We start from the raw sequence: 22,168 nt of genomic DNA, 5'->3' as shown, positions 1-22,168 counted from the left end.
TGTATTCTACCAAAGACAACCACGGGGCTCTGTGGTCACCAGGAGTCGACAGCAACTGCATGGAGCACTTTACTTTACTCTCTCTCAATCAGTAACATCATAAGAATCTTGAAGGATTATCAAACCAAGGGTCCATTCAACTTAACTCATCTCATTCAATATACTCATTTCAACTAAGATACCGTGAAATGTCAATCTAAAAGGAACCTGCCATTTCAAGCAGGCCTTACTCTAACATTCATACATCAGAATCAGTTTGAAAAAGCATATAGGTTTAAAATTGTTTTATTAACTGAAGTGGGGGAGGGGGCTTTTTAAAGCCCACTTTCCTTAAGGAAAGTAAGCTTATGAGATCACCCTGTGTGTGTGTCCCTGTCTGTCCCCCATCAACTTTGCAGTGCCTGGATTGATCTGAACCAAATTTGCTACAGTTGTAGTAAGTGACACATAGGGACAACTCAACAGCATGGTTTGTGATGTCATCCACTCTAATTTAAGATGTGGGGTGTATGAATGGTTGAGACCAAATGGGCTAACCTGTGGACTGCCTAACCGATTTAAATCAAATTTGGCACAGTTGTAGTGAGTGACACACAGAGACACCTCAACAGCATATTTGTGACGATGTCATCCACCCCTGTTCAAGATGGCGGACATATGAATGTTTAAGGCTTAAGTGGGCTAACTTGTGAAGATGGCAATTATCAATTAAGATTAGAGTGAAAGGAAAGTAGGCAGATTAGTTCTTACCAGAACAACCTGGGGTTTTTTTGCTTCAGAAACAAGCATGCACAGCTTTACTAGATCTAACCTCAACAACATTGAGTCCCAGAGGCCATCTGTTTCCATTAATTAGGCCTCCAGACAGCAGTTTTCAAAAGAAATGGAAACGTGAAGCAAGAAATAATTATAATATATACCATTAACAAATCTTTTGGTGTGAATAGTTTTACTTCCAACAGCCCTAGATGATACCAATATACCCTAAAGAATAAATGCCTACAAAATAAAGAAAGAACACCTTAGTATGGGGGGGGGAGGGCTTTCCTTTTCTACTATTGTCATATAAAAGAAGAATTTTAATCACCATTCTTGTTCAAAGCTTCCAAGAGAGTCTTTTCTTTCGCTTCGCTCAGGCAGTTTCATATACCTATTGTAGATGTTGTGTCAGCAACTCCTTTAACAAGCCACTGCTGTATTGAGACTTTATCACTTCATAGTAGAAAGCAAAACATTTTCAAAACTATGTGGAAGTATTTATCACCAGGTAGTTAATTCAGAAAAGTGCATCTTTATGCCACCACTGTGTATTTACTACAGAAAAGAAACAAAAAGAATCTGATGGATAGATCCAATTTAACTAGTGCTTATTTCAACAGGAATCCAATCAGGAGCTGAAAGCACAATGGGATAGTTGTTAGATTGCCATAATAGGTGAAATCATTACAATATATCATTCAGCAGTCTTCAAAAGGAAAACTGTACTTAGCAACATAACTGATCAATAGGATTCACTGAAGTTGGCTGACTCAATAACCTCAGACTCAGCTTTAGCTTAACAACAGTGTTCAATATACAGTAATTCTAACAAATAGTTTTTTGAAGTTATATGCATTTAGTAGATTGGTTCTGTGGTACTGTGTCTTGCTATCCGGGGCTCATTCTGCTCCACAAGACCTCTCAAACAGTCAGAATTTCTCAGTGTGTCAATTTATTAAATCCAGTACAAAGTAATAACTACTTCTACAATTAATGTATTTCAGCTACCTTCCAGTGTGCTTCTTTTCAGACAAAGCTGTACCATTTAAAAGCAAGCAATGAATTACTAAATACCTATACTGTATTAGTGTCACTGGCCCACATCTTCTGCAGCACTGCAAGCACAGAAGACGCCCTCTGTTAAGGGCGTGTTCCATAGCATAGGTGGAGACAGAAGTTATTTTTGTTCTCTCCCAGCTCTCCAAAAATCTTTTTTGCTGCCAGGAATATGTCCCTGAAGGCTGCATCACACTCAGGAACACACAAAAAGGCCTTTGGAAGGGAGGGAAGAGAAGCAAAAAATGTTGGGTCACAGAGCAAGGCTTCAATGCATCTAGGCTCCCAAAACTTTAAGAGGACAGAAAACTTCCCTTGTAGCTCTGCAGAAGACATCAGCCACATGTGTCAATCACAGTTACATTATGTGTCAATCACAGATACATTTTCTCAAACCATTTTAAGAAGTGAACAAACTTAAGACACTTGATTGCCACTGACCTGCTTACCTGGGACAAGCAATACTTTCTCCCAGATGAACAGCTAAATGTTTCACCCTGCATTCCCATGCTGCATGATGGTACAGACATGGTACAGATGGCCAAACTATTGGTTTCAGTCCTGTAAAGTCGGGATTGCCAAATGGGCAAATTAGATGGCTGTTTAATGCTATACTTATAGGATTGTGATTACTGTGCACACACTCTTCTGATTGCAATAAGCCAGCAGTCTTTAAAGCCAGGGAAAATACACGCTTGCTCAACTACCATGCACTATGTCTCTTCCAATTTAATGCATCATAACATTAAGAGCTACCCAAACAAAAAGATTGTAGTGATAACCAAATGCTGTGATCTCTTTGCTTTCAATACAGTATTCTGAGTTCTAAAACTATTGAGTTTCACATTACAACTAGATATTGTTACGTAAGACATCCTTTGAAAAACAAAATTGTGAAAATATTAAGAGAGACGATCAAGTCATACTTTACAACAGTAATGTGTATCTTCCTCTGTGAAAACATGTGAAGTGAAGGAGACCCACACCTCTTAACACTCTGCAAAACATAAATACATGCACTAGAGAGGTTCTCTAGAACACCTTCTGCATTTCTGAACATGTATTCTCTTTTTCATTTGTTGCGTTTTAATCTGAAGGAACATCAGTGTATACATCTGAGGAGGAGAACTGGTCCATTTGCACAACTTATGCAAATTGTGCAAATGCAACATTACTAGTGCAGTATGTCAGCCACTGTACTTTTGTAGATAGTATCTTTCTGCCTTCATTTTATATTGGTTAAGGGTCACTCTACAACTACATTTGTAAGGAGTCTACAATTTATCCATTTTTTAAAAGTTCTTGCTCATCTCTACAATTACCACATTGTAAAAATATAGCCATTAGTCAAATATTTGATCTATGTCTTTATGATTTCAATAAATGTCAAATAAAATTAAAATTACAGCACAAAGAAATGCAACAAACCTACCATCACATTACACATCTTGTACCTGGGCCGACTATGCCCGGTGAGAGCCAGACCTGTTGGGCTTTTAAACATATGGCCCTTATAAACAGAGGAATAAGAACAGATCCAGCCTGCTGGATCAGGCTCAAGGCCCATCTAGTCCAGCATCCTGTTTCACATAGTGGCCCACCAGATGTCTCTGAGAAGCCCACAGGCAGGGGGTGAGGGCTTGCCCTTTCTCCTGCTGTTACTCCACTGATATTTAGCAGCATTGTGACTCTGAGACTGGAGGTGGCCTCCAGCCTCCAGACTAGAAGCCCACTGATAGACCTGTCCTCCATAACCTTGTCCAAGCCCATTCTAAAGCCATCCAAGCTAGTGGCCATCACCACATCCTGTAGCAGAAAACTCCATAAGTTAATTATGCACTGTGAGAGGCAGTCTTCTCTCAAATTTTGTTCCTCTGTGTGCAGCAGTATCAAGGCAGTGTGTGCGCACATGCATTCAGAACGGGGTCTTCCTGATTCAACCTGAGCGGGATCTAAAATCAACTGAGTGGACATCAAAAAATGTGTGAGCACGTGCACATGCTTTAGAGGGAACAGTGGTAAGAAGGTGCTTTTGTCAGTCTTAAATTTCCTGACCTTCAGTTTCATGACTCCTGGTTCTAGTGTTGTGGAGAGGGAGAAAAAATTCTCTCTGACCACTGTCCCCACTCCATGCATAATTTTATAAAACCTCTATCATGTCTCCCTGTAGTTGCCTCTTTTCCAAGCTAAAGAGCCCCAGATGCTTTAGCCTTACTTCTTAAGGAAGGTATTCCTGATCATCTTGGATGCTCTCTTCTGCATCTTTTCCAGTTCTACAATGGCCTTCTTAAGATATGGTGACCAGAACTGAACACAATACTGCAAATGTGGCTGCACCACAGATTTGTATAAGGGAATTATAACACTAGCATTTTATTTTCAATCCCCTTCCTAATGCTCCCTAGCATGGAATTTGCCTTTTTTTTTTAATGGCTGCCACACACTGAGTCGACATTTTCAATAAGCTGTCCACCATGACCCCAAGATCTCTCTTCTGGTCAGTCATTGACAGCTAAGATCCCATAAGTGTATATGAGAAGTTTGGGTGGCGGGAGGTTGCCCCATATGCATCAATTTGCACTTGCTTACATTGAATCACATTTGTCATTTTGTTGCCCACACACCCAGTTTGGAAAGATTTTTTTGAAGCATCTCACAATCTGCTTTGGATTTTACTACCCTAAATGGTTTAATGTTGTCAGCAAACTTTGGCCACTTCACTGCTTACCCCAACTTCTAGATGATTTATGAACAAGTTAAAGAGCACCTGTCCCAGTACTGATCCCTGGGGGACCCCACTTCCTATTTCCCTCCATTGTAAAAACTGTCCATTTATTCCTACCCTCTGTTTCCTGTCCTTCAACCAGTTACCGATCCATACATGAACCTGTCCCCTTATCTCATGACTGTCAAGAACTCCCAAAGGCTAGTGAAGCAAGACTTGCCCTTGCAGAAGCCATGCTGGTTCTCCTTCAGCAAGGACTTTTCTTCTATATGTTTAACAATTTTGTCTTTAAGTATGCTTTCCATCAATTTTCCTAGCACCGAAGCTAAGCTGACTGGCCTGTAATTTTCCGGATCCCCCCTGGATCACTTTTTTAAAAATCAGTTACAGTGGCTACATTCCAGTCCTCTTGTACAGAGCCTGATTGTAGGGAGAAGTTACGTATTTTTGCTAGGAGATGAGCAATTTCACATTTGAGTTCATTCAGAACTCTCGGGTGGATTCCATCTGGCTCTGGCAGTTTGTTCACTTAGTTTTTCAAGACAGTTTAAAACATCTTCCTTCATCATCTAATATTGGCCCAGTTCTTCAGCCTCAGATCCTGAGAAGCTCAATTCCAGAGAGGGTATTTGGTTAGTATTCTCCACTTTGAAGACAGATGCAAAGAACTCATTGAGCTGCTCTGCAATCTCCTTATTTTCCTTAATAATCCCTTTCATGCCCTCATCATCTAAGAGTTTGACCACCTCCCTGGCAGGATTGCTGCTTCTGATATATTTAAAGGAGTTTTTGTTATTCCCCTTCTAGCTATATGCTCCTCAAATTCTTTTTGTATCCCTTTTTGTCTTTGTGCATTTCTTTTGCCTGAGTTTGTTCTTTTTTCTTCTCTTCATTCCATTTTCTGAACCAAGTCTTCTTCCATTTTATAGCAGGCTATAGGGAAATCTTCTTCCCTTTTTCAAACGGGCTATGCAGTTGAAACTGCCTTGGTTAACCTGATGGATGATCTCCAAGATTAGGCAGACGGAGTGTGACTCTGCTGATCATTTTGGATCTATTGCAGCTTTTGATACCATCAACCATGGTTTCCTTCTAGATCACCTGAGGGAGATGGAATTGGGTGGCGCTGTTTTACAGTGGTTCCATTCCTATCATTCTGGTAGATTCCAGATGGTGTCACTTGGAGACTGTGTCTCTGCAAAGCAAGAACTAAAGTATTCAGTTCCACAAGACTCCATACCGTTTCCAATGCTCTTTAACATCTACATAAAACCACTGGAAGAGATCATCAGGAGATTTGGTTCAGGATAACACCCAGATTTATTTCTCCATATCAACCTCATCAGGAAATGGCACAACTTCCCTAGATGCCTACTTGGAGACGATAATGGGCTGGAGGAGCAATAAACTGAAGCTGAAATAAAATAAGATGGAGGTAGTGAAGGTGGAGGGAGAGTTTAGGACCCAAGAGATGATTCTGATCTGCTGGTTCTGGCTGGGAGTCACACTTCCCCAGAAGAAACAGGTACGTAGTCTGGGAGTACACCTGAATCCCAAACTTTATCTGGTTTCTTAGGCTGAGGCAGTGGCCAGGAGCACTTTTATAAGCTTCAGCCAATATGTCAGCTACGCCCATTTCTGGACATAAATGACCTTAAAAGAGTGGTACATATGCTGGTAACATCCAGGCTCGAGTACTATAATGCACACCACACGGGGCTGCCTTTGTGCATAGTCCAGAAACTACCATTGGTATAGAATGAAGCAGCCAGATTGGTCTCTGAGACATCCCAAAAGGACCATATAACACCAATTTTAGAAGAACTGTACTGGTTGCCTATATGCTTCCAAGCAAAATACAAAGTGCTGGTTATGATCTATAAAGCCCTTAGTGGCTTGGGTCCAGGGTACTTAAGAGGGTACCTTCTTTGTCATGAACCCTATCGCATAATAAGAACATCTGGAGAGGTCCAGTTACTAGTGCCATCGGCTCATTTGGTAGCAACTAAAGACTGGGCCTTCTCTGTGGCTGCCCTAGGGCTTTGGAATATGCTCCCTGTAAAAGTAAGAGCATCTCCATCTCTGATTGCTTTTAGGAAGACCCTCAAGACACATCTTTTTCTCAGGCTTTTAAATGAAATTAATTTTAAATTGTTTGTTTTTATTTCCATTAAAAAAATTTTTAATTCTGTGGCCTTGTTTTTACTCTGTTTTATATTTGTTTTAAATTGTATACATTGCCTAGGGATACATGTTTCAGGCAGTATATAAATATAATAAATAAATAAATAAATAATAGACAGCAGCTTTGAACAGAACCTGGAAGTGCAGCAGGGTGTTGCAAATTGTCATTTATTAAAGTCTAGAATGAGGCAAGCTTACTACAGACTTTAAAAAGACAACTAGCATTGCCTGCCATGGTCATTCTTCACAATGCTTCCAAACAGTTTGAAACTGCTGCTGTGGCAAAAAAAGTTTTGTTTTGTTTTTAAATGAAGAGCTATCCCCCAGGAGCAAGTGCCCAACCCCCCCCCCCAGAAGATTCTGGTTAGGGACAGGGCTGATTATTGTATATTTACAAAACTGACCATAAAACAACAACATTGTCAAACTGTGCAGGAGCAGTTTTTTCATGAGGCAAGGCAGTTGCTTCAAGCAGCAAATTACGGGGCCACCATCACAACAAAGTGTCCCCTGCCACTGCTATTGGAAGAGCTCTTTGGGACTGAACTGAGTCATGCAAGCTTCCTAACAGAACTCATTAGCTTGTGACACATACTGTCTCCCTATTGCACGGATCCAGGTTGTAATGTAAAGGACTTATCTGTCAACTGATCATTATGCCTTCTTTTTCATATGGGAACAAATCAAACTGCCAGGCACAACTATGAACACAGTGTATCTGATTACAAGGTTCTGGGAAGGAAGATGAAGGACCTTGGGGCTCAGGTAATGTTCTTATCACTTCTTCTTATAAAAGAGGAAGAATATTTATTTGTAGTCTTCTTACAAAGAACAAGAAGAATACTTCAGGTAAATGACTGCTTATGCTGATGATAGAGATTTCTCAAATCACAGTCTAAGCTTTCTACTAGCTAAAGGTGAAGATAGGCTGCACTTCATGAAGACTGGGGGAAATGTATTTGGCAAAAGCCTGATAAACCTGTTCAAGGAGGCTTTAAACTAAATCTGATGGAGAACAGAAACAAAGGCCCAAAAACTAAATATAAAGGTAAGTAGTGGAGTTAGAGACTTGAGTGCTAGTTGAGAAATTGAAGAAGCTTGTTCTCTGCTGCCCAGAGAGTAGGAGAAATCTACGTTTTGGGCTTAAGTTACAGGAGAGTAGATTTTGGTTGACCATTCGGAGAAATTTCTTAATTTACAAGAGTTCAACCATGGAACTAATTACTTGGGGGGGGGTGAGTGGGCTTTCCCTTGCTGCAGATCTTCAAGCAGAAACTGGGCAGCGATCTGCTGGGCATGCTCTAGATCTAGATTTCCTGTATCAGGCATGACAGATCTTATGAGATCATAACACATTTCATTTAGTAGCACACATTACCTGAAAAACATTGACCTTATTGTGCTACCTGGGAGAAGGGAGAGTGGTGGCAATTAGGGCTAACAGAGCAGGGGGTGCTTACACCTTTATTTACTTACAAGGCAAGATACATATGCATGCATGGAGAGGCATCCTGAAAAGTTCACACTATGAAGAAGAGCTAGAAGAGGAGATCTATTTCTGGTATTGGAAGCAACAGAGTGACAAGAATGATCCTGGTATCCCATGGTCTTGTAAGCATTACTTGTATGAAAGGATTGAAAAGCCTATGCAACAGCATAATGTGCCCTGCCAAAAAATAAATATATGCGTAATGGTGTCATTTATATCCAACACCACAAGAGTTATCCAGATGCACAAGCAAATAAAATATATATTTTTAAAAAGCTCTGCTAACTACAGAGTGAAAATGTGAAGTTGGGCAATTTAATAGTGAAAGAAAATATATAAGCCCTGCATCACTGACAGATAGTCGTGTGTAATGTAGTACAGAGATGTAATAGTACTGAATCAAAACTTAAGAGGGTGGGAAGCATTGATTGTTTTAACTGCAGGTTACAAGTGTTTCCCCAAACCTATGCTAGTTAGTTACATTCCATATGTAGATTGTAAGTGGACCATACCTGCATGGAACCTGTAAAGCCAAGCAGTCAAGGCAAAGTGTCAAATCTTCATTAAGCACAAAACATGCATCAGTGTTCCAAAGTCAAAGCAGAAATATAATTCACAAGGCCTATAAACTTGTGTAATTGCATTTGAGTCAATTGGTGCAACTTATTTCAGTGCACCTAGGATTATTTTAGACTTTACTTTGCTCTCCTTGCATCTTGTAGATGTCCATAGACTTTGGGCATCTGCTTTAAAGGATTTAGGTTGCACCACTGTTTCCATAAGTAACAAAAGTTTGCCTCTTTAGAACACTGAACATTATCTACTTTGTAGCTTGTCACTTAGTTGGTGCGATCGCTCATTTCTTCTAGGCAAGTAGCCTTGCCAAGACTATGATAAGCTGTGATAAATAAGTGCACATGGATGGGTAGCTGAAAACATTTGGGATACATTTTAGGGGGGGGGGGATGAGTCAAAAGCTCTTTTCACTTGTGTTTATTATCTGTTGTGCTATAAGGTCAAACAATTAGCTCCCTCCAAAGTTGTTCATGAAGAATATCGGAATTACTGATAGTCTATTCTATGCTATTATTTAGCAAAGTAAGTGATTCATACAGTGAAATACGATGCTGAGATGTTATTTCAAATAAGTAAACTCCTAGCAAAAGTAGTCTTAGAAGATGTGTGAGACTTCAAAGGATAGAGTCTAGCTGTATGATCTGACTGAAGAGTGCACTGTCTGCCTTAACCCTCTGTGCACATGTTGTATACCCCCCTTCAGTCACCTTTGACCCACTTAATTCACCCATTGATGATCAAGTAATGATTGGCCAATATCTCTGATATAGAGGCTGTTCTCACAACCAATCTAACCCTGCCTGGGCTGTCTCAAGCAAGGTTAGGCTGGTCGTGAGAAGCAGAAGGATCCTAATGGATTCCTCTGCCTCCCTCCCCCGACCGCCCGCCTAATCCCCATAACATACCCAGCTTTTAGCTGAGGTTAAAGGTGCTCTTCACCCTGAACCCAGCTACTGGGAATTGTGTGATTCATTGGGCTGTGTGCAGCCGGAGGAGTCACAGAGACAGGTGCATAGAGTGCCCATCTGATGGGAAAATGCAACCAATGCAACAAGCATGCCATATACTGCATTGAGGAATGCCTGGTGGCAGGAACAAGTCCCTCCACTTTGCTCCATGCTTCACAGAGCTGCATGGAGCAGGGCTGTCTGTGTGGGTGTGCAGGAGATGTGCTATGAAAGGAAGTTTGGTCTGTGGGGAAGGTAAGTTAAGTTCAGCCTTTCCCCCATGCCCTCCCAGGACGATCGTGTGACAAGCCCCATATTGTATGAATTGGTTAATTGCCCATCACCTTATTAATATTAATTGACATAGATGCACATATATTGGCACAAATTGAATTAGCATGATACCGGTGAAATTTCACCTGGTATTTTTGCCAGTTGCTTCTTCAAAGCCATCCTCCTCTTTCAAACTATGTGGTCTTTCTATGTGGCTTTTGTGGTCAGTGCATCCTGTTAACTCCTCTCTGGTGTCTGTTTCTGTGTTCAGTCCACATAGAGAAAGCAAAAAGCATCTTGCTTCTAAATATATAGAGAAAACATTTTTTATTTTATTTTTTTGCTTGCAGGCCTGAAAGCCTGAATTTCTCTGAAACCCTTGCCTAGCTGACTGGTCGAGCTGGCCATCAAAATAGCCTATCAGGGTTCTACATCTGAAAGCAGAACACTTTCAGGCAACTGGCTCAAAAGCTATCAACTGAGCCTCTACATCTGTTAAGGTAAGACTGAAGTAGTGGCGATAAGCCATGTACTGTATATGTTTTAGAAAAGTGCATGATACTCATTAAAATATAACTGGTACTATTCCTCCAAAAGAAAACTAGGAGATCATTCAAAGAGAGAGAGGGAGATTTATTCAACAACCTGAGTTGATTAATAAGATAAAAATTTGTGAAGGTTGTTATTTTTACAATCTAACAAGATTAATTATCATATTAAAGCCTTAATAAAAGAACACTTTAGGTGAACTGAGCTAAATTTGAATTGGTGCTATTTACTGTGGTGCAAGAGTAATATCTCTAAAGCAATATCTCTAAAACCTATTCACAATATAAAAACATATATAAACATGGTATACAACAGGACTCTAAGGTCTCTTTAAAAAACAAAGATGTAAAAGGCAAAACACAATGCATTAGTTTTGAACCAAGAAAAAAAATGGAAATATATATATTTTAAAGTTTTTTAAAAAACTTGTAAAAGCAGTTAATTCCTTACTCTTAAACTGAACCATCATCATCTGTCCATTTCCATAACTCCAGAGATGGGGATGTAGCTCAATGGTAGCGCATCTGCTTTGTATGCAGAAGTCAATCCCTGGCATCTCTAGGAAGGGCTGGGAAAGACCGCTGCCTGAAACCTTGGAAAGCCAGTCGGTGCAGACAGTACAGAGCTAAATGGTCAGACTCGGTATGAGGCAGCTTCCTATGTCCCTATGCTAATTTTCTTTTCAGATTAATCATAACAACAAGGAACAAGCTAATAATACAACTGCTAGCAGGGTTTAGGCCAACGTAGCCAATATAGCATTCCCCTTTTCTATTGAAAGAGAATATCTGAGTGAGAGAACACAAGACCCAGGTTCAGTGCCCAGCACAACAATCTACAAATAATGGTTTGGTTTACTTGCTAATCATCAATTATTTGTCATCAATGCATCCACCCCCACCAAGACCTTTAACATGTAGAGGACCTGGGAGAGGGTCTGCTCTCACTTGAGCTGGGTTATAGAGTGCAGGAAACAGCAGTAGTAAAAAATAAGTTGCCAAATCTCATTGCACTCACATCAGTGAAAAGTAAGCATGATCTCCTCCAGCTGAAGGAGCAGCTTTACCATGAAATGAGTAACCAGATGACCCAGAACTCAAAGCTGTGATTCTAAACTTGCACAACTATATCTCCTATTATAAAAATAAAGCAAACTACAATTTTTGAGGCTGTTTTATTCCAAAATAATGTCTGAACACTTATTCAGTGTTCATCTGAACACTTGTCACTGGGGGTGCGTTAAACATGAATCCAAAACCAATTGTCCTAATCAGGGCTCTTCAAATGATTTGCCATTAGTTGATCAAATGGATACTTTCTACTTTTCAGACAATACCTTTTCTCTTCAAATTAAATGACATTCACTTAAATGCAAAACAAATATTTGAAGTAGCATACTGCCAGATGATAAAACTGCTAATTAAAAATGTACCACCTTACCTCAGTTTCCCCTAGTTATCTCACACGTACCAAGCACTATGAAGAAACCCTTCACAATCACTGTGAAGAATCCTTTACACTGGATACCAGACACTTGATACTGTGCTAATATCTACAATTAAAAAACTAAAAACTTGCTTAAATTTGTCATTGAGCGTGAATGTATGGAGGCTTATTTCTAAAGCCAGCATGATACAGGAGACTGTACAAAGTCTTTACAGCTTCTATGGCACTGTAAGATGGGAATTTCCATGTTTTTTAGAGCATGAGTGAAAATGCAAGTCCATTTTAAATCTCATCTTAAACCAGATGTTTTTAATTACTGAATTAAAGTCATCATAACATCCTACTGTGCTTCTGTAGTTGAAAGCATATGGCACATTTTAATCCTAATTATGAATACTCTTGTTCCTATCATAAATATTGTACCAGTAGTTATAAATGTGCAGTTTTGTAACAAAATTGGAAATCAGCAAATTAGTATTTCAAACATGAAAAATCGCCAAAAACCTCTCCAAACACCCCACTTCAATCTCAACAAAGATTTAATTCACAAACTGATTTGTTAGGGGGAGTGTTTACATATTCATAAATTCAAGACAAAACAGGTGAGAGGCTCTAATCATCCAGGGCTCTTTTATTTCCTTTCAACTTGATTCAGCCTCCAAATTAACTGTGTAACCATGTAAAACAGCAACCAAAATCCTTTCAGGGGAATACTTCTTATCAGATTGGTGGGGTGGGGAATATACCAGATTAACAAATAAAAGGCTAGTTAATATGGAATTATAAAAACACTCCTAAAAGTGTCCTTTTACCATGTTTTACATACCTTGACAATGTAGAATGCCAATTCTACAGTCAGGAGTGAGAAAAAAGCCACTAAGTGGTATTTATTTCAAACTGATTAATTCTTAATCAAATAAAAGACATTTTGCAAAAACACACTGAAACAATCTGAAAGTAAAGTAGAAACTCAACTCAAATTTGAATGCAGGAGAAGTTGCAGAAGAATTAAAAATGGAAAATTCTACAAAACAAAAAAGAACCTAAAAACCCCGATTGGGTTTATTTACAGCAAATGATTTAAGTTAAATGTACCTACTAGTGAAAAAATTCTTTTTAAGGGGTAAAGAAGAGCTGTGTATTTTGTTTCAAATTCTTTCAGTATATATTGGGTCCGATTGGGTCCAATATTTCCCCAGCTGTCTATTCAGATTATGTGAAGGAATAAGCCAGGCCTTAACAAATTTTCTTTGGGTCTAGGAGCCAGCCCAAAGATTTAGGAGCACAATGGACATTTGACAAAGTTACCAGACTTGGTGACTTACATTATGGGGAGAAGATAAATGGGCTCCCCTTTACAAGTAACTTACTTATGACAAAAACAGAGCTGTCTGAGACAAAGATTTTAGCAAAGAACTCTACCTCTGAATATCCTAGTCTAGGCACCAGGGTTGAATTTCTAGATACCATGGCTTCCTGCCACCTGGAATTTGTTGCATCCTGGGATAAACTGTGTCTACACACCACATGCAGCCCTTGCGCCTAACACAACTTGTAAGAATATTGTATTCAGTGGGCATCATCCAGACTATTAAAAACAGTGCCATTTCTTTGGTTAACTCTTTAATCTGGAACTGGACTGCTCCAAAGATTTCAATAGAGGATTATTGTGATCAGTGCCAAACAAGCAGTTTGGCACTGCTTGATATTTGCTTGATAATTGATATTTGCTTTAAAATATACAAATATATGGCACCATGTTCCGTACTTCATAATTTTGTGTTAACCAGTGAAATCTACTGGAAATAGATGTCCCAGCTCAGTATTTGAAAGCAATAAGAGACATTCACATATATAAACTATTTTTACTCATTTCAAGAATCCCAAGTTTCACAACTGGGGGGGGGGTGTACCTTAAGGAAAAATCTTGTCCTCTAAAATGCTGACATTTGCTTTCTATTTTCTGTAGCACAGTACCTTGCAGTATTATAACATCTCAGGTTCTGGAAGGTCATGCTTTCATAACCTCTTATCTGCCAGTTACTCAGTTTGCCTTTCTTTCTAACAGCATTCTCTGAATGCTGTTCACATATTAACAGAAACCAAGGTGTATGATATAAAGGTAAAGAGCAGATCCTTAACCAAGAACTCTCTGCAAAAGCTTGATAGAAAACTGCTATTTGAATGTAGCCAACTCTAAACTTCACAAACCACCTATGATCTAGAATATCCCTTAAATCAAATATAAGGATGTACCTAGTTGTTTGATGTAGTTAATCCTTCTAATGGGTATCCTGAACACATATTACCTTCCATGATCCATTTATTTTCAACTTGGATTAAATGTGAAGTCCCAGTGAAAATAAAGGGGCTTGCTTCTCAGTAAGCACAGATATGATCCAGCTTTACAGCAGACTGACCCCAAAGAAGTGTATTATAGGTTAAACTTAGCATTATAATTCTAGGCATATTACTGTAGCTGAAAATACTATTTATTTCAGTGGAACTCAAATAATGTGTTAATTATAGAAATGCAGAGGGAATTCAGTTGCTTTTTAGCTGCTCACCTGGGGGCAATTACTATTTGCCCCAGGCAAGCATGTCTGTGGCAATTATGCCTCTGGGCCTGTTTTGAACAGTTTCTTGAAACAGCACGAGAAAATGTATCCTTTTCTGACCTCCACAGGTGAAAAGCACTTGCTTTTCCTCTTGACTAAAGTGCAAATCAGCCTATTAACACAAAATGATAACAATATAGTATAGTAAAGTCCAAAGAGGAACACACTGGAGGAGAGTTTCCTGAAATACACTGATTGCAGAGTTAACTTGCACTGAAATTAAAAACTTCACACACACACACACAGCGATTCTGTTGATCTAAAATTTTTGGTGGAGCACAATCACGGGATCATCCTGCATTTGCAAGATTATATGGGCTCTCCCCAGCTCCAGCTTTTGATAGACGTTGCTTCCAAACTGGGTGGTGGTGGTTTGTTTGTTTGTTAGATTGTTTAGTTGAACTGCAGGAGAACTGCTTGTGCGAGTCATACCAGGTCAGCCAAACTTTTCTTTTTCTTTTCTTTTTGAGACTTTTCTTCTCAGTTCACTGCGTGATGTCCTGTCCGCACAGGACAGTGAGAACTGTCTGGATGGTAACCACTGCGATAGGAGCCATGTTCTGGGCCAGCAGTGGTGGGAAATGTCTGTGCCACAACTCCTGCCCACCGTCTCAGCCAGCCCTGCGGCTGGTTTGCCAAGAAGAGCATGCCATGGGGCATGGCCAAGTGGAGGACAGCTGCTGTGATAGGTGGAAGCCATGCTCCAAGCCACCAGGGGCAGTGGCACCATTACCAGCAGATCTTCAGGTACAAGTCCACTGTTTATCATCAAAGTTCTCAATGAAGAGCAATCAGCCCTTTAAGCCACACTGTAAAAATGCTGTACAGATGTACATACACGTGTTTGTGTGAATGACTGTACCTATGTTCATTTTAAAAGTGAACCTTCAAATGCATAGTACAGATAGGAAGCGTGCTTCTGTACCTGCGTTCAGCATAACACTTGAATGACTGTACCTGTGTACAGATCCGTACCAGTCTGTGCACACTGTGCACTCTTTGTATGAGTGTTGAACATAATCTGTGAATGGACCTTGTGTCTAAGTGATGTGTGGCCCTGGCATCCTATTGACATTGCAAGAGAACCTGAGTGCAAGTCAGCTGGCATTTTTGCTTCATATCTACATCACAGAAAACAAGGCAACTCATGGACTATTTAGGAGCCATGAAGGTTCTTTCCCTGCACGTGCGCGCACACACACACACACACACACACACACAATCAATTTATTGTGTGCTTCACAACTGAAGTCATGCACACTACAGTTGAGGGGGTGGGATAATCAGGTGAAGTTTTCTCCAGCTTAGAGACACAGGAAAGGCATGAATACATCCGAGTCTTCTTGCAAGGACTCCTTAACAGAAGCAGCAGCATACATACCCTCAAGTCTGCTCCAGACCTATAACAAGCCCCCCCCCCCCACAAAGGGCCAGACTCTGAAACTACCTAGCTGCACCCTGACTGACAAGTGGGAAAACACCATGTTCCCAACACTGGCGAGTGCAGTTCCCGCCACCGCCCTCTGACTCCGCTAGCCCTGCAGTGTGCTCTGGTTTGCCAAGCAAGGGCTGCCACAGGGCCTGGCTGAGTTGGAGGGCAACCACTCTTGAGCCAGGTGCGATGGGAAATCTCTACACTGCTGCATACACCATAGTCAATCTGATAAAGGCAGACAATTTCAAAAGCACTGCTATTCTGAGGGCTCGCAGAAGCCTCTCTGTTTATGTCTGAGACCACAGGCATAATGTGGTTCTCACTTTTAACATGCTCAGGAGTTTCACGGGATCATGGGCTCCCTGGTTGTAGGCATATTGGGGACAAGTCACTTAGCAGGCCAGGTTCATCAGTTGCCAAGCAAACTGAAAGGGGTTTAGCCTTGCGCCTTTCCCTATATTAGGGAAGGTCTAAGTACATTCCAGAGTAAACTTTCAAGTTAGCTTCCTCAAGGTCTTTGTGTCCAAAGACTGGCCCATTACTCCCTCTTCTCTGCTGTTGCCTCAAACAAGCTAATGCTTGTTTAAGGCACCTCAGCAGAAAAATCAGACAAGGCACCAGGAATGAAACTCCCTTCCCATCACAAAAGAGCTGAATGGGCAATAGGAACTCAAGAGGTGCGCTCATGAAAAATACTTATTAGTTTACTTCCAACCTGAGAGGTAGTGTGCTTGCACGTTCATTCAGTCCAACTACATAAAGGTTGTTCTTGACCCATTCAAATCATTGTACTCTAGCACAGCAAACACATACAATGAATCCTTTTGTGTTTCACCAGAGTTTCCCTTCCCAGGAAAGAAGAGCAACCGGAATGTTGCCTCAGGACCCATTTGGGGCCTGGTTTCTTGAACCATTGTGCTTCACTTGGTCTACCCACCGTGGAGTGTCTGGGTGATCAATTTGACACCCACCATTACACCAGGCTGTCTTTTTCTCATCGCACCATTCACGCTCCCAGCCTCCAGATCAGTCTTCCTCGCTGGCCCGATCTACCTGGCCCATCTCTCTGCTACAAGAAACTGGCTGCATGAAAACCTTTTGGATTCACTTTGCTGCCTAACTCCCAAGCTGCTTTCGGTTCTTTGTCTCCTGCTTCCATCCCTGAGGAAAGAGGTCCTTCAGTTGTGCCTGAGCCACAACGGTCCAATCACCACTAAAGGAAGGACGAGGTTGTATGATAATCACTGCTCCGCTCTAGGCTCTCCCTATCCCTGCTGTCTTTCTTAAATCCAAAAACTTGTTTCCCTAAAGCCTTCTTTTCTCTAGCCAGCCTGGATGGAAGTCATTTTTAATTTGGACACCAAACTAAATTGCCTCTTTTTCTGGTTGACCTTTGTAACTTATTTTTTAGTAGTAATGCTTTAGTCAACTTTCTTATTCCACTATACCCCTGAACCCCAAATAAAACCTTCCTTTGTTTTGAACTTCAATCTCTGTCAGTTCATTTCCCCATAACCAAAACTTTGCAAAAAAATTATTCTGACATGGGACTGCTCCACCCCAGCTCACTAATTCCCCACACAAAGCCTGAATGCATTGGGGGGGGGTTCCCCAATCACCCTGGAACAGTTCCATTAACAATACCCACAATCCACAATGTTTGGATAGCCTTGATCATCCAGGCAAAAATTGTGGCCATGTGCTCTCGGAGTGTCCATGGCCCAGAGGTCAAAGCCTCTCCCCCACCCCACATGTCTTCTAGCTTCCCAGATGGAAATGGTGACAGGGGCTTACTGGCCTAGCCTTTAATGCACCAGCCAGGGAAACAGGAGCTCAGCTCACTGGCTCCACCCCTGAGGTGTTCCTAGCACTTGGGCACAAGGGCTGATAAACATTGATGGGGTTTTTTCTTAAACAAAACCAAAAACAGATTGTTCATTTAATTTCAGATGTTTTACATTTTAAATTGGAGTTTATTTTTTAAAACAATTCATAACAAAAAGAACCTAGGTCAATGACATCATCATGAATATTAATCATAAGTCTATGAACATGTTAAGAACAGTATATGGGGATGAGAGATAACAGACCAGATCAATCCTATTCTGCAGGTGATGTGCATGCAGCGCGCGCGCACACACACACACACACACACAGAGGAAGCTGCTATATACCAAGTCAGACCATTGGTCCATCTAGCTCAGTATTGTCTACACAAACTGGCAGCAGCTTCTCCAAGACTGCAGGCAGGAGTGTCTTGGAGATGTCAGGGAGGGAACTTTGAATTTTCTGCATGCAAGCATGCAGATGCTCTTCCCAGAGAGGCCAGACCCCTCTTAAGGGAGTATCTTACTCACACATGTATCCCATTTAAATGCAAACCAGGACAGACCCTGCTTAGCAAAGGGCACAATTCATGCTTGCGACCACAAGACCAGCCCTCCTCCCTTAAACCTCCCTTCCTACACACACACACTCTCTCTCTCAAGCCCTTGCCCCTTCTCTTTCCCAAAGGGGGCAAGATGTAGACTTGAGCAAGGTACTGTCTGGATATAAATGCAAGGGATAGAAGAGGGGAATAGAAAGTGAAAACAAAAGTGAACAAAACCTTTTCATGCAATCCTGAGAAAATGTGTTTGGAGTGTTTCCTCCACTGTAGAAGGAAACACCTATAATGGCAGAAGGTTGTAAAAGAGACCCCATTTTGGAATATTTAAATGAAGTTTCTGTGGGTAAGACAGAAGCCATGCATGAGAAATGCAAACAGTGCGACAAAGAAATGTAAGGCCTCATTGCCCAAATGAAACATTATGAGAAGTGTGTACCTACCTTCTAAAAATGAAGCCTATCTCTCTGAATATGTATTAAAGTTATATTAAGACAGCAAGAATGTCCTTTTTGGAGAAAATGGCAATTAAATAGAATCTTCCTGACTAGTGATTTAAATCATTAAAATATAGTTCTTCCGCGAAGTGATTTAAATCAGGATTTAAATCAAATCAACCCTGCTGGGCAGCACAGCTGTCAAAGCTATCCAGTCCAACTGGGAAGCTGGAAAGGATTCTGGGGGCTTGTTGGCTCAGGCATCTACTACCAAGGCGTCACCAGAGCAGCAAAAGTCATCAACTAGAAAAAGTGCCGGTGACTCAGCCCTGCACCACCCAGGCACTCCCAGCACTTTGACAATTCAGTGGCCAAACCACTCCAGTTTCTTCCCCAGTTTTGGAGATGGGGAGAGTTTCAATATGACTGTGCAGCTGCAGGATGATGTTAGTTCCTTTTGCCATGGAGAGCAGGCTGTGTTGTCCTCTGATGAACAAACCCCAATTTTCCCACCCTGGAGGATGATCATCCTGCAGTGGCACAGCAATGCCTGCCCCCTATTGCCATTGTTGCTGCTTCTCCTCGAGGGCAGGAGGTAGGTAAGGAAAAACATGGAAGCCAAAATGGATTACTGTAACACGCTCTACGTGGGGCTGCCCTTGAAGAATATCCGGAAACTACAGCTAGTGCAAAATGCGGCAGCGAGGGTTCTATCCGGAGGTGCCCGTTGGGAACATATCACCCCCATTTTGAAAGAGCTGCACTGGCTGCTGGTTCGTTTCCGGGTCCAATTCAAGGTGCTGGTTTTGACCTTTAAAGCCCTAAATGGTTTGGGCCCGGGGTATTTGAGGGACCGCCTGCTCCCAAGGGTTGCTGCCCGCTCGACTAGGACAACTGAGGGGGCCCTGCTCTGGGTGCCGACAATGAGGGAGGCCCGGCTGTCGTGCACTCGGGACAGGGCCTTCTCTGTTGCTGCCCCTAGACTCTGGAATGCTCTCCCGGTGGCCATTCGTTCCTCGGACTCCATCACAGCTTTTAGAAAGCTTTTAAAGACTTGGCTTTTTACCCAGGCTTTTACATAATCGTCTTTTACTGCTGTTCTTGTGTGTTTTTATCTGTTGTCTTGTTTTTATGCTTGTTTTTAGCTTGGTGTTTTTACTGCTTTTTGCTGTATGTTTTTAATTTTTGTAAACCGCCTTGGGGTTTTCTTTTAACGAAAGGCGGTATAAAAATGTAAAAATAAAATAAATAAATAAATAAATAAATAATGTAGCATATAACTTTGCTGTTACTAGTCTAATCATTAAGGCTGTTCAGTGAGTTGACTGAAACAAAGCCTATTGACCAGCTATTTTTCCAGATCTGTCTTCCTGTATAACCTATGCAGTCTTCCACACAAGAAGCTGCCCTATACCGACCCTTGGACCGCCTAGCTCAGTACTGTCTACCCAGACTGGCAACCGCTCCTCCAAGGCCACAGACAAGAAGTGTCTCCCAGCCCTATCTGGAGATGCCAGGGAGGGTACTTGGAGCCTTCTGCATCATGTACTTTGAAAATCTGCACAGAGCTGTAGGTATGCCCCGAACAATGCCAGCGTAGCTCAAGCAAACGAGTGTATGGTTTCTGGAGTTACGGGGATAACCCTCCGCTTATCTTCCTCTCTAGCCCGTCGCCCAGAACAGAGAGAGGGTGGGAGAGCGTGTGTGGCTTGTATTTTGAACACATGGAACTTCAGCTTCAGCTAATAAAGGAAAGTGGGGAGGGGAGAATAGCTTTCATCCTTGCAGAATCACCGCCTTTTTTGCACTTGATCAGCCTGCTTAACATACAAGGGCAGCTGCTAAGGAAACGGCATGATTCAATACGAGCTACAGGGGGAAAAATAATTCCGCCTTCCCATGCCAGGAACCATATCCCCAGAAAAGAAAGGGGCGCACACTACACACCCAGAAGGAGGCCGTCCATGTCAAAGATGAGGTGAGTGACCGGTTGCAGAGACGTCGGGCTGGAGGCGGCCATTGTACAGCAACTGTGATCCCCACGAGCGAAACCTTTGCTCGCACAGCGAGGGTTTCAGTACACGTGTGCACTGCTACAACGCACAGATTAGCTGTGGGCGAGAAAGAAAACGGGCTGCCACTCAAGCTTGCACTGGGCATGCGCTTTTTAAGGCTGTTATGTGTATTTCTCAAGAGACGGCGGGGCAGGGGGTGTAGTACTAGCTGCTGAGTGCGCGTGCGCAACACTATTCCTTCGTCCTCGTAGATCACACTGGTACTAAGCTAAGCTGTGCGCATGTGCGCGGAGTGCCCCTGTCGCTGTTCAGCTCCTGCCCATTCAAAGAGAAGAGAAGTGGCTGCAAGTGCACTCGAGTTAATGAGGAAGCTGCTAGAGAATGCTGAATGCAGCTCAAGGGGGTGGGAGAGAATGCGTCATCACTCACACAAACAGAAAGGAAGGGCACCAGATGAGCTACAATAATCACCGCACCAGGAAGGCAGCCCCATCCTAGGCATGTTTACGCAGAAGAAGTACCACTGAGTCCATTGGGGCTTACTCCCAAGTAAGTGCACATTCAATTAAGGGGAAGTGAAAGGTTAATGTTAACCAGTCACGGCAGGGAGAGGGTAAAATTCTTTTAGGAATCTAGGAAACAAAATATAGTTCAGTTCTAAGTGAATAGCGTGCTCTTTCCCTTTCCGTTTTTAAAGCTGGTATCTTGTTTTCTGAACATTAGAAATAAGATGCCTGATTTAGAACTGACCGCATTACAGCATGCCTGTATGGCACTATGTAGGGTACATAATGACTAGGGCGGTTCCCCTGATATCATGTAACTGGGATTTTGAGTTTGACAACTCAAAATCCAAGTTGCATGATAACAGGGGGACCCACTGCTCTATTAATGAAGTAGCTGTCCCAGAACTCTCAGCCCATAGGCGTGGCTCCAGAGCCTGGTTGGATGTTGGGCTTATTCCGTTTGATGTACAGTAATGATGACGAGTGCTTGTGATGTGCCTTGTCTTTCCCAGAGAACTGCTAGTGCCCTTAACTATCTGGAATGAAGGATAAATAAAAATGCAATCCTCAACACATTTACAAGGGAGTAAGCCCCGTTGAACACAATGGGAATTGTTTCTGAGTGAATATACATAGTAAACATTATTTATTTATTATTTATTTATTTTTTACATTTATATCCCGCTCTTCCTCCAAGGAGCCCAGAGCGGTGTACTACATCCTTGAGTTTCTCTTTCACAACAACCCTGTGAAGTAGGTTAGGCTGA

General features: G+C 41.7%; 2 protein-coding genes across 12 annotated transcripts in view; one reads left to right on the top strand and one right to left on the bottom strand.

Annotated features, from left to right (window-relative positions):
• Positions 1–21,059, bottom strand: part of PUDP (pseudouridine 5'-phosphatase) — a 99,275-nt gene extending 78,216 nt beyond the window's left edge. Inside the window, exon 1 of one of the 4 annotated variants that reach the window (XM_053310063.1) lies at positions 20,828–21,059. In XM_053310063.1, the coding sequence (XP_053166038.1) occupies positions 20,828–20,900 (73 nt within the window). In that variant the 5' untranslated portion in view covers positions 20,901–21,059. The remainder of the gene's footprint in view (positions 1–20,827) is intronic. The other 3 variants (XM_053310064.1, XM_053310065.1, XM_053310062.1) reach the window with 3 other exon arrangements.
• STS (steroid sulfatase) overlaps positions 20,653–22,168 on the top strand; it is a 275,517-nt gene continuing 274,001 nt past the window's right edge. For 2 of the 8 annotated variants that reach the window (XM_053310055.1, XM_053310052.1), the window contains exon 1: positions 21,174–21,444. The gene's annotated coding sequence lies outside the window, so the exon portion shown is untranslated. Of the gene's footprint in view, positions 20,859–21,169; positions 21,445–22,168 lie in introns of those variants that run through there. The other 6 variants (XM_053310059.1, XM_053310060.1, XM_053310053.1 and 3 more) reach the window with 5 other exon arrangements.

The sequence above is a fragment of the Hemicordylus capensis genome, chromosome 3, assembly GCF_027244095.1.
Source record: "Hemicordylus capensis ecotype Gifberg chromosome 3, rHemCap1.1.pri, whole genome shotgun sequence".
NCBI lineage: Eukaryota > Metazoa > Chordata > Lepidosauria > Squamata > Cordylidae > Hemicordylus > Hemicordylus capensis.
Note: the sequence above shows the minus strand (reverse complement) of the source record. Positions and strands in the feature narration are given on the sequence as shown.